The sequence below is a fragment of the Bactrocera oleae genome, chromosome 5 (assembly GCF_042242935.1).
Source record: "Bactrocera oleae isolate idBacOlea1 chromosome 5, idBacOlea1, whole genome shotgun sequence".
Taxonomy (NCBI): Eukaryota; Metazoa; Arthropoda; class Insecta; order Diptera; family Tephritidae; genus Bactrocera; species Bactrocera oleae.
The window spans coordinates 2,652,562-2,666,954 of NC_091539.1; the positions used below are offsets into that span (position 1 = coordinate 2,652,562).

Here is a 14,393-nt window from a genome sequence, read left to right on the forward strand (position 1 = left end):
TGATCCAACAGCTGCACACAGCCTCACTTCATTCAGCGCTGCACTACAAGCCTACTCCACTGCCTTACTGTTTGGCCTTCAACTAGGCGCAACATTTTATTTTATACGCTGCTAAAAACAATCACTACACGCCGCAAATTCAATTTAATTTCGCATTTGCTGCGCAAAACTCGTTGCCACAAATCGTTTGCATATGTATTGTCAATAATTACATATTTGTGAATTATGTTGACTTGTTGGCGCGTGTCGCAGGCGTTTTGCGCCGGCGCGCGTGCAATGAATTTGGCTGAATGAATTGAGACATTATTGAAAACATTATTCCATCTGTTGTGTGTGAACTTCTCACATTTGTTATCAATTGTGTGCATACTTTTGGGAGCGCACTGCCGATAATGATGACAAGCACAGCTATTCGTTACTCCATTTGTATGTACACTGTTGACAGTGCGGTTATAAAGTATAAATTTGTCAAACTGGTAGTCGTAAATTGAAATTAGTTTTCGAAGTTTGCCGGCAATGTAATCTATTTGTAGGCGGAAATATAAATAAATCGCTAGAAGCGCATGTAGTTATCAAGCACGATTAGCACAAAGCTTGTTTGCTTTATTTTAGCTGAATGCAAATGAAATACATTTACAAAAAATTTATGTTTGCCATTTCATTCTAGTTTTCTATATGAAATAGCTAGGTGACATCTAGCGGCAGATATTGAAATCATTTTTTCGAACCCAAGTTTAAGATTGATGAGTTTCGGCCTCTAGTTTGCCAAATTGAACGATTTTTCGATTTTTTTTCGGTGGTTTTGGGGGATATGAAAGGAAACGAAAAAAAAGGAACCAGCTCCTCCAACTTCTTATTTTTAGCTAGGCTTGGTCTAGTTACACAGTTCTTGCTTGGATTAGATATATGTAGGTTTAGTATCCATTTTTAGCTCTTTTTGTAAACATGCACGATAGACTGCACTTGACCTTCGAAAAAAGTTCGAGCAACCGCCAGTAATCTTAAAGAAGCAGTGACTAACTTAGGAAGAAAGAGTAAATAATTGTACGTATAGTATGAATATTTTTTTTTAACAAAACATACGAAATTCTAAACGACTCCCTCAAGAAGCTGCATATTGAAATTAGAGATCTCAGCTTAGATTGGTACATTGGATCAAAAGGAGAGAAGAAAATTGAAGATCATGATTTTGAAGCCACTCTTGGAGAACTTACTTTTTCTTTTGAAGATTGATTTGGCTAACTAGAACTACAATGTAATGCGAGAGGGAGGTTCATAGAGACGCTCACAATTCGACAAAGCGCTCTGAGCCTACCACAATTTTCTTGAGTTAACTAATATCAGTTTTGACTATAACTCCAGGCTCGTTGAAAGTATGGCTGCCCAGCTGTTAGAACCTCAGTCTTCGATATTCGACATTCGATAAGATATTTAGCTTACCGCTTGAATGCCTATCGGAGAATATTCAGTAAGAACCTGTACGACTGCGTCAAGGTGAACTTTGCTGAGAGCAAGTAGTTCAGTAGATCCGCAGCAATCTACTTTAGGCCAGAAGGACCACGCAGTCGCTTTGAAGCTTGTCAACGAACACTACCTGCTCAGCCCACGTGTGGATCAAAGGTGCCGTGCTAGAACGCAGGAGGACAAGCGCTAACCAACTTGTTCTCACTCTGTTGTAAGTGGAGCGAGAGTGCCGCCTCTTGCGAGCTCTTCGTTTCTAACTGTAAAGCTCTTAAATTAAGAAAACCAGTTAGGTCGCTATACTGATGTAAAGCCAACGATTTTCCGCTGAAATATCGATTATCAAATTCTCATTCTAACCTTACTTTTCTTGGCACCAAACTTAATTTGGCACACATTTTAAGTGCGAAGTGATAGTTAAATATAACGGCACTTCGTTAGAGCACTACTAAAACAACAACACAAAAACCAACAAGAAACGCACGCCCACAATCTAAAACAACAAAACTGCATTTGAAATAAATGAATTCCATTGCGTTCAAAGCTCTAAATGCCAGCTGCGGTTTGTGTTGGCGCAGGGCAGCGGATTGCTTGTCACAGCGGATGTGCAAAACATGGAAACGGAAATGCAAAATCCGTTTAGTTCATTTGAGTGCAAGTAAACAAAACGGAAATGATGCAACAGCAAGTAAAAACAATACAAATGGAAATAAAAATAGCAACAACAACAACAAGCGAAGGTTTTGAATAAATATTGTTACAAAAAATTTAGCAGAGCGTTAGTAAAAAAAAAGGTAAAAAAAAAAAAAAATAATTGCTAAAGAATGCGCAAAAGCGGAGTAGAGAATGCGGAAAAAAAATGCGAGTGAAAACAGGAAGGTATGTGAAAAAACTGTGAGGATTAGAGCGTATTAACTCAGCAATTTTTTCGATTTCAGTATTTGTGTTTATACGCTATTTTTACCACCACACTTGCTTGCTTGCTTTCTGCAATCTCCATTCCTTACTGTTTTACTCAATTTGCGCGCATTTGGTTTGCTTTATTTCATTATCACTTTCCTTATTGCGTCATATTTATCTAATTTTTTTTTACTATTTTTTATTTATTTTTTTCTTTCGTGTTTTCTTATTTTCTCGCTTATTTGTGGTTTCTTGTCAATTTAAGTTTGCCTAACGACTGACAAGCACTTGCAACACTCGAAGTAGATTAATTTCTTGTCACACAGGCCAGCTCAGCTCATTTAGTTTGGCGCTTTTTACCTTTCCTGCAGAGGGATGACGCAGGATTAAGGTGAAGAAGTGTGAAAATGAGTGTACTACTCTTGAATCTAGTCAGCAAATACAATAAGAGTGGATCTAATACTTTGGCTTTAGCTTAAAATTCGTAGAACCATATCGAGTTTCAAAAGTTTACCTAAAACGTAGCTTAAACTCAATATGTCACTATAGCTGTGAATGGGCTTTAAGCTTGGTGGCGTGGCAAACATTTAGAAGAGACTTAGATACCCAAACTGTAGTAATTCGTCAACTGTTGCGCAACCGGAAAGTAGTATGGTATATACGTAAGAATTATTGCCTTATGATTAGATCTGCCAAACAGACTTTAATTTCAGCGATGAATCTAAGCCAAAGATTTCGTTTTACCACGCCGCTATAAAAACTTAAAAAATCACAGTATGACGGCGACATAAATATGAGTGGAAAACAACGGCGCGCAGAAGATGCACAAAAAGAACAGCTACGTCTTCCTGCGTCAACGCAGGCACTCATCAATCAATGTCAGCGGGATTTTTTCTACTCTTTGCACATTTTTTTCGGACACGCTACGTCTTGCTCACCCGATGGCTATCGTCACCACAAGGACGCAGCAGTCATTTTGTATGTATGGCGTCCACTAAAGTAACGGAAGCTAAAGCTGGACGTAGCAATGCGGTAGCGGACGCATGCACTGACTCAGTGTACTCGACTTTATTATAGCGCAGTGAATGAGTGAAGATATAAAGCAGCGCATAAATCAGGCAGGATAAGCAGCAAGCAAAAAAAAAGAGCGAAATAAGTAAATTTAAAAGCGAAAAAATGCAAGCAATGAGCCTTAAGCGCTGGAAGATGACAAGCGCTGCTGCAATACACTATAGTTCGAGATTGCCGTGATGAACTGAAGAAAAGTGGTAAAGCACTTAAAGTTGTGGTAAATAAAAATGACGAAAGGTTAAGAAGGTAAAGTAAACTGGTATATAACTGGTATGCAGCAGTATCTTTCGCAATGGCCAATCCAGTTTACTTTAGAAATGTTAACAATTATTTTAATTATGTTAATTTTGAATTATGAAATATATGTACAAAAAGTTCTACGAAAATGTCATTAGTTTTGTGACATAAATTTTCATTACGTTAACCTGCTATAGGTTCATAAGAGTTTAAGGCACAGTAAATCGAATCCATAGCAGCCGTGTTCAATATAAGTGAGTCATAAAACCAAAAAGTAGCTACCGAAAAAAAGTATTTTTAATAACTTTTAATTTAGAGATATGTTACAAAAAATTTTATTCAAAAAACTATTGCTCGAAAATTTTGCATCTAAACGAAAAAGTTCAAAAACAAATTGTACGAAAAAAACCGAAAACGTAGAAATTTGTGGGTTAAAATTTTCATCCTGAAATTTTTCGAATCAATCTATCATATTTACCACAATGAGAGCGATTTAACTTCTGCTCTGATTTCATAAATTCCATCGGCCTACCGATTGAGTTTTTCCGGACGAATACCACCCACTATGTTAATTTCGTTAATCTTTCCCATTCACAAACCCGCTGCTACATGTGGCAAACTTTCGTATGTCAACACAATTAATAGTCGTCATCTAAGGGCTCTTTTGGGTTTTGACTTTTTAAATTTTTCCGTCCACGTTTCTTTTGGAGCCTACGAGCAGTATCTGTAACTTGTTCGGATGGAGAATATGTCAAGGCAATAAGCTTTTGCTGGCGTTTCCATGTTTTCATATCAGATACTATGTGCTGTGATACTCTATTCAAATATTCCTTGGGAATACGTTTAGGGAAAGTCCGCATAAAGGTCCATGGTCTGTCGCGATCAAAAGGCTCATGATACAAAACACGCTCAAAAGCTTCATAGCCTGGCATGCTTTTTAGCATTCTGACAACCGCAGACAGACGCAGCTTTGTTTGTTCCTCCTCGCTATTTGAGGGTCTCATACTCATATATGAGTAAGTTTTATAGAATTCCTCTTCTAGTGCTTGCATCAACTCCACACTGTCTACATCCATAGGCTGGGGATCTGTAACATCTGCATAGAATTGGTTCATAGTTTTTATGAAATTCTTCATTTGGTTCTTTTGTTTACTACGCTGTAATTTTATTTCTGTTAGATATCTCCTTCCCCCAGCTCGCTCGAGGTCTTTATCAATACGTGGAAATCCAGTAGTGAATCTTAAACCGCGTTTCACTGTTTTTACCTCTTTTTGTTTGAATTGACTTGCATGAAAATGATCTTGCTTTTCGTCTTTATTCACGGCGAAGTCTAAAACATGTTGAGATCCATGTTTCTGGGATATTAACCGTTTAATATTTTCCGGACCAAAATAATTGGTTAAAGGCACATATATTGACTTATCGACACTCTTCTGGCTAGCATATGCCGTTGCGGTGTTTGCACCAGTACCATATGTTCTGTTTGCAATGTGCTTGTCCAAAAGCGCATCCCGGTCTCCGTGCATTAGCCCTTGCAATGATTTCCTCTGTCCATGAGTAGTAGTCTTCAAGTGACGAGCTGACAAATAATTTTTATCGACCTTATCCTGGCTGGCGTGTGACTTTGCGGTCTCTGCACCTTTACCAGATGTTTTTTTGGCCAACCGCTTGTCTAAGACCGCATCCAGGTCTCCTTGCATAAGCCATTGCAATGTTTTCCACTGTCCGTTCGAGGTGGCCTTCAAGTGGCGAGCTAACAAATAATTTTGATGCGTCTGATCGCTGAATGTGCGTATGAAATCCCAGGCATGCTGATCCAAATAATCGGGGTCTTCGTGGGGCCTTCTATTATAACTATTAGCATGGCCGTATGCGTGCTCACATTCGTTCCTGAGCTTACACTGGAAAAATGGCATAGACATTTATATTTCGAATTTTGTTAAAATTTTTTAGAATAATTTTTAATATATTTAATACTTTTATGGATTTTCATATTTTTTATATTTATCACTTTTTGATATGCCAATGCTTTTACCTTATTTTAGAAAATTCAGAAACGCACTAAAATAAAATGGTGAATACTTAGTGGAGCGAGAAATACAAAAATTAGCTAATCTTTTTACCTTTAGATCATGCCGGAGTCTCAATCATCCGTAAACTACGTTTCTGGTCAGCGGTGCTGACATTCTGTCTGTAGCTATAAATTTCAGGCTTTCTCTCTTCCCTCCCTAAACTAATCTTTGCCTGTCAATTCACGTCAATTTATTTTGGTCATAACCTACTTATTCAACCTTCCTTCCTCAAAACAGAAACCTTCCGCCGGAAAGGGGGTGTCAAAATACCCGGAAAATTGGTCTTCCTTATCTTCCGTGGAATTTTCTTATAGCTTGAAAATTATGTAATTGTAGTACTAGAGGAAAACAATTTTTACAGTTCCATAGACGTAAACGCTCGAAAATGGATGTCATCCATAACTTCATCTAGTATACATTAGGTTTGAACTATAATTTTGCAGAGCACTCGCAGGAAAACTGACACGATTAAATAACTCCAATCCATAGAATACCAAAGGCGCTATTATGTTAAGTTCAGAAAGGAATAAACAATTTCAAAGTGAAAATCCGAATTGGAACCGAAGCCACATATCTCTTTCAAGCTACTAGTACGATCTTGAGGTTCAAGTAGAACTGAAGTTAACCTAAAGGTAAAAGAGAGAGAGAGAGAGCTAAACGCAGAGCTATAGAAGAAGAAAGTAGCGGCTACAAAGTATTATACCAGCACACAGAGTATCAGAAAATTGATTACGTTCGCTAAGAAAAATCCCTGAAAATTTTCAAACGGCTCATTTAATATCCAGTATATTAATCATTTCTCTATATATCTATATATAACAAAAACACTTGTTCGTAAAGAGGAATAGTTTTAGTTTGTATATTTTTGGATTCATTTTATATAGACTACACACTACTTGTTTCCATGCCGTTTCTTTTTATCATGCTTCGTTTTGGGAGAGCTTCGGTCTCCATATTTCTCCACCAAAAGTGCTTGATAACGTTGCCACGCCCTTAGAGTTTGCAATGATTTTGGCGAGAGCCGTTTTAAAATCTCGTTTGGAATGTTTTTAGGGAAATTCTGTATCCACGTCCATGGTCTCTCTTTATCATATGGTTCATGGAAGGCAACCGGATGGAATGTCTTCTTGCGATGATCTTTTAAGAGTTTCGCCACATGTAGTAAAGAGAGTTCATTTTCTTTCTTTCCTATTTTTTCTCCCGCTTTTAGCTCGGTGTGATAATCGTTGGGTATTGAAAATTCTTCCGGTACGGCAGCCTCCATTTCCATATCTGGTTGATTTATTATACTATAAAATAAGTTCAGACTGTGAAGTCGCGCCCTTTCACGTTGTCGTTGTTCTTCTAAGCTTGGCATAGCAATACTGTGCTGATCTAAATCTTGCAGGCCATAATTATTGCCGAAAAATGCACTGATCAATGGATACGAATGGCCTGTATAGCCTGGATCATAAACGTAGCCTGGTTCAGCAGCGAAAAAACCTGCCCAACGTTGTGGATCGAAATTGACTTCTTCTTGATTCAGAGTTTTTCTCGGATAGGTAGAACGCCTCTTTAACCTGTGACCAATACCCCTTCTAAAACGACTGGCTTGAAAATTCTCTGGAATTTGGCCTTCAGTACTTCTAAGTTTAGTATAGTCAAAAGGACCGCGGGGATGTATCCCAGGATGGCTTTCATAACCAGGTGCTCTAAAACGTCTCATATTTTTAATAGCCTCTGCATAACGTAATTCGTTTTTTGTTCCTTGACGACGTGATGTAAAGTATTTTAACCGAGGATCTCCGTATTCAAATCCAGCAAAAGGTCCAAATCTATTTCTTTGACTAGAAACTAGAGGGCGTCTTAAATGTTTCATAGCTTCATGGACATTTGTTGGAAGAGATCCGAAAGTACGTGCTACTTTATAATGTTTAAATAAACGACCCTCTCTAATGTACGCTAAATCAGCTTCAATCGCACTTGAATCTTCCCGTCGAGGTATTACGATGTGCCGCATTAACCGCGGTGCTTCTCGAATCATTAAGCCAGTTGGTCGACGCGATACTATACTCTGTCTTGCATTTATAGAAGGCCTATATACAACAAAGTATTTTGAAGCATCAGCCCTTCCACGACCACTGGTATTACTAACAACACCCGCTTGCCGTGCAACTCCAGCCTGATCCGAATATCGCGCAAAGAAATCAGTTTTTCCGTGGCGCGAAACGCTATTTTGTCTTAAATAACCGGAATTTCCGATATATCCTGAGTCTGCAGCAGCTCCAGTAACATTTTCTTGAGCAAGAGTAAAACCAAAATATTTTGGAACTTTGCTTTGCTCTAATTCGCCAAAGGGGACTCCAGCATATTCCCAATATGTATCGGGGTCTGCATCTCCAATTATATGTGCTGGATTCAAGTAACCAAAGGTATCAACGTAATTCCAGCCAGCAGGCCCCATAACGCCGCCTTGACGTGTGCTGCCAGCACGTCCTAAAAGGTTAACATCTTCAAACCTTCTTAAGTCTCTTGCTGCCGCCGTAAGATGACCATGCAGAGGTCCTCCGAAATGTCTCAAATATTTATAAGCTTCCATATTCCCAAAGCCACAATGTATTGCCGGTCGAGACATTTCAACAAACGGCACATAATGACTAGGCTTAGTGCTCCTCAGACCACCAAGAGGTCTAACTTTTGTAGGCTGTTCTCCAATGCATCCTAAGCCATTCACAGTTCTCTTCAAATTGGCTTGCGAAAAGCCGCCAATACGTGTTAGGTACCTATAAGCTTCCATATTACCGAGACAAGCAGCAGTTATAGGTATTTTACCTTGTTGAGGAAATCCAGGCTTACCGCTGCTAAGACCAACCGTCTGTTTTAAATTGTGTGTATCTAGAAAAGGTCCTAAATCACGTGGTATTCCACCGGCTTCATCAAATGGGTTGTATTGAATGCTTCTCAAATCTACGATAGCTCTAGGGATTTGTATTTTATCAGAAACTCCCGCATAAGCCAAATATTTAGTAGGCACAAGACCATTGCACTGTCGTGGAACTGCGATATGCGGTAAGTAAGCAGCTTCTCTTACATATCCTAAACCGTTTAGCGCGCCAACTGTGTGCATTGGAAGTCCAAAACCACTCATTGCATCAGGTGCAAGGTTGAAGTTATCTCTATTTGGCTGGAAACCTTCCACGCATACTAAATCAAAATGTCTCAAAGTTCGTTTTTGTCTTTCAGTACATGGTAAAGCTTTATTTTTGCCATCACGACGAACTTTAGTTTTTGAAAACGTTTTGGATCTAACACCATCTTTAGGTAATCTAAAGACACTGCTAGGTTCAAACGTTTCATAGCGTTGTTCCGCAAGTGCAGCTGTCGGATTTGTTCCAAAATCGAGTTCGACAGCTCCAGTTTTTGGCACTATTTTATATCCAATGTCATGTCCAAACCAATTTACGTGCTCTCCTCCAACTTCTGGAAGTTGAGCAAGCGCTTGACCGATAGCATTTACTGGTTCTATACTGTCAGAAAATGTATGTGTTGGTTGTGATGCCGCTGTAGCAACCTTTGGAAAGTTAGAGGCGGGTCGAAGTTTCTCGGCACACTTAAGCCCTCTACTTTCTTTAAATGCTCTATGCGCTTGCGCCTTTTTGGATGTACTTAGAGGATCAGCGTCGGCGCAAGCACCGACAACATAATTTAGTTTATTCAAAAAATCGAAATTATGTATAAACGGTATACTGGGCAACACCTTTGGACTGCCTTTTGTAATCGCTTTTACATTCGTTTGTTTTTTTACGAATTTTTCCACATTTTTCGGCTGCAGACATTCGACAAGTCTTGAAGTACACGTTGTATGCTTCTTAAGACTCTGCATTAGAAGATAGTTTTTGTACATTTCGTGCCCAAAGTTTTGTATGAAGTTCCATTCGTCTCTACACATGCAGCTGGCATTTTTTGCAAATTTTTTACTACTCTGCCCGGCATCTGGACACTTGGTTAACTTGTTGATTAAAACGGTACGACCAGTTTTGGCGCAGCACGATCGGCAAACTGGAACAGACATGATAATTTTGAATTTTTTAAGATTTTCCAAAAGAATGAACCAAAATTTTAAGGTTTATGAAAATGTTGGTTTAAAATATTTTTGAAACTCCGAATAGAATGTTTAAGAGTTGCCAAACTGCGATTATCAAAAAATGGGACTTTTATAGAGTTACCAAGGTATAAAAATATATTTTCCAAAATAGCTACAAAAGGCATATGGCATAGAAAATTTAAAAGCACTGCTTATCGTATTAAATGCGATGTGTGCGTCTAAATTCTAATCCCCAGAAGCTGTTTTGTCTCAAGGACTTCACTTTTTCCCAAAAAATGTTCAGCTTGCCTTTGATGACGCAAATTTAAATTCCATTTCTTTAAATGTCATAGAAAACTAGAAGTTTTCTTGTCAGCAATATCACAATGATTTATGCTCTTAAGCCGTACGCTGAAAGTCCTCTCGAGACTAATAGGTCTTTCTTTTGTCGTTTTCCCTCTTGCTTATCTCGCTCGTTTCATCAATCAGAGTATCGCTTTAGATATTTGTTGACGACGTTTTTGGGAAAAATTGTTCTCCAAGTCGAAGGCCTCTCCAATTCAAAAGACTCTTGCAAAATTGCTGTCTAAAATGGCGTGCAGTTAGATTTTTATTTAAGTTCTAAAATATCAGCGATATTACCGGTTCTAGGTTCTCGAGCATTTTGCTTTGCATTTCGTACTCTTTCATTGCGTCGTCGCCATTTACGTAGGTATAATGATTAGATAAATTATTAATGAGGCACGCGAATTCTTGCTTCTCTTTAGCTGCAGTTAGTTTTGCTCTCATTGTGGGTGCGACTCTTTGCTCGCCACGAGCTGCTCTGTAGTTGACAATACCGCCGGTTTGAGTGCAAGCGATACATTTAAATGTATCATCTTTGTCATACAACAGACCAACGCATGGGTTGTAAGCATCTTTGTGGGCAGAAATAACATTAGGCGTTGCTTGAGCACAAGGAGGTTCGTTTCGCGTGCGAATTCCAGCAACAGCAGTGCCACCTTTAGCACGGAAAACGTCCCCACCTCTAGCGACGTATGCTGTCGGCCGATAGTCGACAGTTCTTTTATTCCTGAGATCGCCCAATATGTCAATTACTTGCTGAACTCGAAATGCAACGGGAGACTCCGCTGTGCGGGGTTTTGGATTACATCTACTTAACCCCGTGTTACCAACGCCCAGTTCTGGTGCAAAAGCATATGCCGCCCGCAGAGCATGACCTAAAGGACGCCATTTAATATTTGCTTCATTGTCTGGTGTTCCGCGATCCGACACACGTCGTCCATCAGCGTTGAAACAGGCGGTAAATGGAATCGAAGGCGTTTCTTTAATCCTTTTATTGCATTTAGTCTTGCGCTTGGGTCGCCCTTTTCTGACGTTTTCTGTATTCGAGCAAGTTTTATGTCGTGTTTTTGCTTGGGGCAGCGTTTTGGTTAAACGAGCCGTATTAGGCATAGCACATTTGTGGCTTGAAACATTATATACAGTCTTCGAGGAGTTCACTTCGCCTACGCTAATACGATTAGTTGACTCACGCCGTTTGCACTGCGAGTTCTTATTTCTGCGAGCGAATCGATGGTAATCGTCCACGCGCTTTCGGCACGTGCACATCTTCAACCACTTACGGCCAAGTGCCAGCGAGAAAATTAGCGTACATATGGGGTTTTTATTAAATTTAATCCAGTTTTTTTTTTAGAAAAGTAAACAAATTTTATTTTAATTATGTTAATTTTGAATTATGAAATATATGTACAAAAAATTCTACGAAAATGTCATTAGTTTTATAACATAAATTTTCATTACATTAACCTGCTATAGGTACATAAGAGTTTAAGATATAGTTTGATTTAAATCGAATCCATAGCAGCCGTGTTCAATATAAGTGAGTCATAAAACCAAAAAGTAGCTACCGAAAAAAATAATTTTTAATAATTTTTAATTTAGAGATATGTCCCAAAAAAGTTTGTTCAAAAGACTTTTGTCCCAAAAGCTGGGTTTGTATTTGTCCCAAAAAGTTATACCTGAAAATGTGTCCCAAAAATTACAATTGTTGATTTTCTTGCGAAATTGCAGAAATTTGTAGGTAAAGATTTAAGTACTAAAACTTCGTTGTCCCAAAAAGTAAATTTTGTCCCAAAAATCACAATTGTTGAGTTTCATGGGAAGGAAAGTCCAAAACAGTTGTCCCAGCAAAATCAAAATTGTAGAATTTAGTGGAAAAAATTTTAGTCCCGAAATTTTTCGAAACAATCTATCATATTAACCACAATGAGAGCGTTTTTTTTCCTGTAAGTTTTCCAGTCAACCCACTATATTAATTTCCGTAATCTTTTCCATGTACAAACCCGCTGCTACATGTGGCAAATTTCCACATGTCCAAATATTTAATAGTCGTCATCGTCTAAGTGCTCTTTTGGGTTTTGACTTTTTAAATTTTTCCGTCCACGTTTCCTTTGAAGCCTTGGATTTTTTATAGCAGCTATAACTCGTTTGCGTGGAGAATATGTTAAGGCAATAATCTTTTGCTGGCGTTTCCATTTTTTCATTTCAGTTAATATGTTCTCTGATACTCTATTCAAATATTCCTTGGGAATGCGTTTGGGGAAAGTCCGCATCCAGGTCCATGGTTTGTCGCGATCAAAAGGCTCATGATACAATACACGCTCAAAAGCTTCATAGCCTGGCATGCTCTTTAACATTCTGATAATCGCAGACAGACGCAGCTTTGATTGCTCCCGCTTGCTGCTTGAGGGTCTCTTATACTCGTATGAGAAAGTTCTATAGAATTCTTCTTGTAGTGCTTGCAGTAACTCCTCCACACTGTCTACATCCATAGGCTGGGGTTCGGTAACATCTGCATAGAATTGGTTCATAGTTTTTATGAAATTCTTCATTTGATTCTTCTCTATACTACGCTGAAAGCTTGTTAAATAACCGGCTGTTGGGCGATGTGCCAAAGGGGTTATACTTTTCAACGTGCTTGTGTGTCCCAATTCAAGACCATATGTCTTTTGGCCAGCTCGCTCAAGATCCTCATCAATACGCGGGAATCCTGTACTGCCTAGACCGCGTTTAACCGTCACGTCTGCAAGAGTTTTTCCGTACCAGACTCGATTCGGATTATTGTCTGGAAATGTTTTAACCTCTTTTTCGTTGATTTGACTAGCATGTGCATACATATCCTGCTTTTCATCATTCATTCTCTTAATGGTAAAGTCTAAAACATGTTGAGATTTCTGGGATATTAACTGTTCAATATTTTCCGGACCAACATAATTGGTTAAAGGCACAAAAATTGACCTATCGACCCTCTCCTGGCAGCATACGCCAGCCTTTGCGGTCTTTGGACCTTTACCAGACGTCTTTTTGGCCAACCGCTTGTCTAAGACCGCATCCAGGTCTCCTTGCATAAGCCATTGCAATGTTTTCCACTGTCCGTTCGAGGTGGCCTTCAAGTGGCGAGCTAACAAATAATTTTTATGCGTCTGATCGCTGAATGTGCGTATGAAATCCCAGGCATGCTGATCCAAATAATCGGGGTCTTCGTGGCGCCTTCTATTATATCTATTAGCATAGCCGTATGCGTGCTCACATTCGTTCCTGAGCTTATGTTGACAAAATGGTATAGACATTTATATTTTGAATTTAGTTAAAATTTTTTAGAATATTTTATAATATTTTAATATTTTTATGAATTTTCATATTTTTTATGTGTTTCACTTTTTGATATGCCAATGTTTCAACCTTATTTTGAAAAATTCAGAAACGCACTAAAATATAATCTTAAGTACTTATTGGAGTGAGATAAAGAAAAATTAACTCATATTTTTGACTTTAGATCATGCCGGAGTCTCAATCATCCGTACAACTATGTTTCTGGTCAGCGGTGCTGACATTCTCTCTGTAGCTATAAATTTCAGGCCTTCTCTTTTCCCTCCCCAAACTAACCTTTGCCTGTCAATTCACGACATCTATTTTGGTCATAACCTACTTATTCAACCTTCCTTCCTCAAACAGAAACCTTCTGACGGAGAGGGGGTGTCAAAATACCCGGAAAATTGGTCTTCCTTATCCTCCCTGGAATTTTCTTCTTTCTCCGTAGACGTAGACGCTCGAAAATGATGTCATCCCCAACTTCATCTAGTAAACATTAGGTTTGACACTTAGAACTATAATTATGTAGAGCACTCGCAGGAAAACTGACACGATTAAATAACTCCAATCCATAGAATACCAAATTCGCTTTTATGTTAAGTTCAGACTCGCATGTAACCGAATTAGGTATAAACGGTCTAGTGGTATAGACAATTTTAAAGTGAAAATCCGAATTGGAACTGAAGCCACATATCTCTTTCAAACTAGGAAATGTCAATATTTGTAATACATATAAACTCGAGCAAAAATCTTTCTTTTTATTGTAAAAATTAGATTTGCAGGCAATTTTCGTTTTAAGGTTTAACACTTTTCTTTTTTGGCCGCTCAGCGACGCCATAAAAATTTATATCATATAGTAAATTTTGTATACTGTTAGCCTCCATGACCATGCGCATGTAGCGCGCCATGGCGGGATCCATTTCATCGATGCTCAA

General features: G+C 38.6%; 3 protein-coding genes across 3 annotated transcripts; all 3 read right to left on the minus strand.

Moving 5' to 3' along the window:
• Positions 1 to 3,963: 3,963 nt before the first annotated feature.
• On the minus strand, positions 3,964 to 13,543 carry LOC106618722 (uncharacterized). Its single transcript, XM_014236581.3, has 2 exons — positions 12,194 to 13,543; positions 3,964 to 5,590 (listed from the first exon to the last, which is right to left on the minus strand). The coding sequence occupies exons 1-2, from the start codon at positions 13,434 to 13,436 to the stop codon at positions 4,308 to 4,310; spliced, it is 2,526 nt and encodes an 841-aa protein (XP_014092056.3). The 5' UTR covers positions 13,437 to 13,543; the 3' UTR covers positions 3,964 to 4,307.
• LOC138857381 (uncharacterized) lies at positions 6,577 to 9,844 on the minus strand. Its single transcript, XM_070109852.1, has one exon. The coding sequence runs from the start codon at positions 9,790 to 9,792 to the stop codon at positions 6,634 to 6,636; it is 3,159 nt and encodes a 1,052-aa protein (XP_069965953.1). The 5' UTR covers positions 9,793 to 9,844; the 3' UTR covers positions 6,577 to 6,633.
• LOC106618728 (uncharacterized) lies at positions 9,933 to 12,191 on the minus strand. The gene is made up of 2 exons (XM_014236592.3): positions 10,447 to 12,191; positions 9,933 to 10,390 (listed from the first exon to the last, which is right to left on the minus strand). Exons 1-2 carry the CDS (start codon positions 11,413 to 11,415, stop codon positions 10,286 to 10,288), a joined length of 1,074 nt encoding a protein of 357 aa, XP_014092067.3. The 5' UTR covers positions 11,416 to 12,191; the 3' UTR covers positions 9,933 to 10,285.
• Positions 13,544 to 14,393: the final 850 nt, after the last annotated feature.

Bases quoted from the DNA above. Each gene is read 5' to 3' on its own strand.
- LOC138857381 (XM_070109852.1), bottom strand. From the start codon at position 9,792: ATGTCTGTTCCAGTTTGCCGATCGTGCTGCGCCAAAACTGGTCGTACC.
- LOC106618728 (XM_014236592.3), bottom strand. From the start codon at position 11,415: ATGTGCACGTGCCGAAAGCGCGTGGACGATTACCATCGATTCGCTCGC. The intron at 10,391-10,446 runs GTAATATCGCTG...ACGCCATTTTAG, and splicing joins TGCTCGAGAACCTAGAACCG to ACAGCAATTTTGCAAGAGTC.
- LOC106618722 (XM_014236581.3), bottom strand. From the start codon at position 13,436: ATGTCTATACCATTTTGTCAACATAAGCTCAGGAACGAATGTGAGCAC. The intron at 5,591-12,193 runs ATTAAATATTTG...TCGAAATATAAA, and splicing joins GCACTTAGACGATGACGACT to TGTCTATGCCATTTTTCCAG.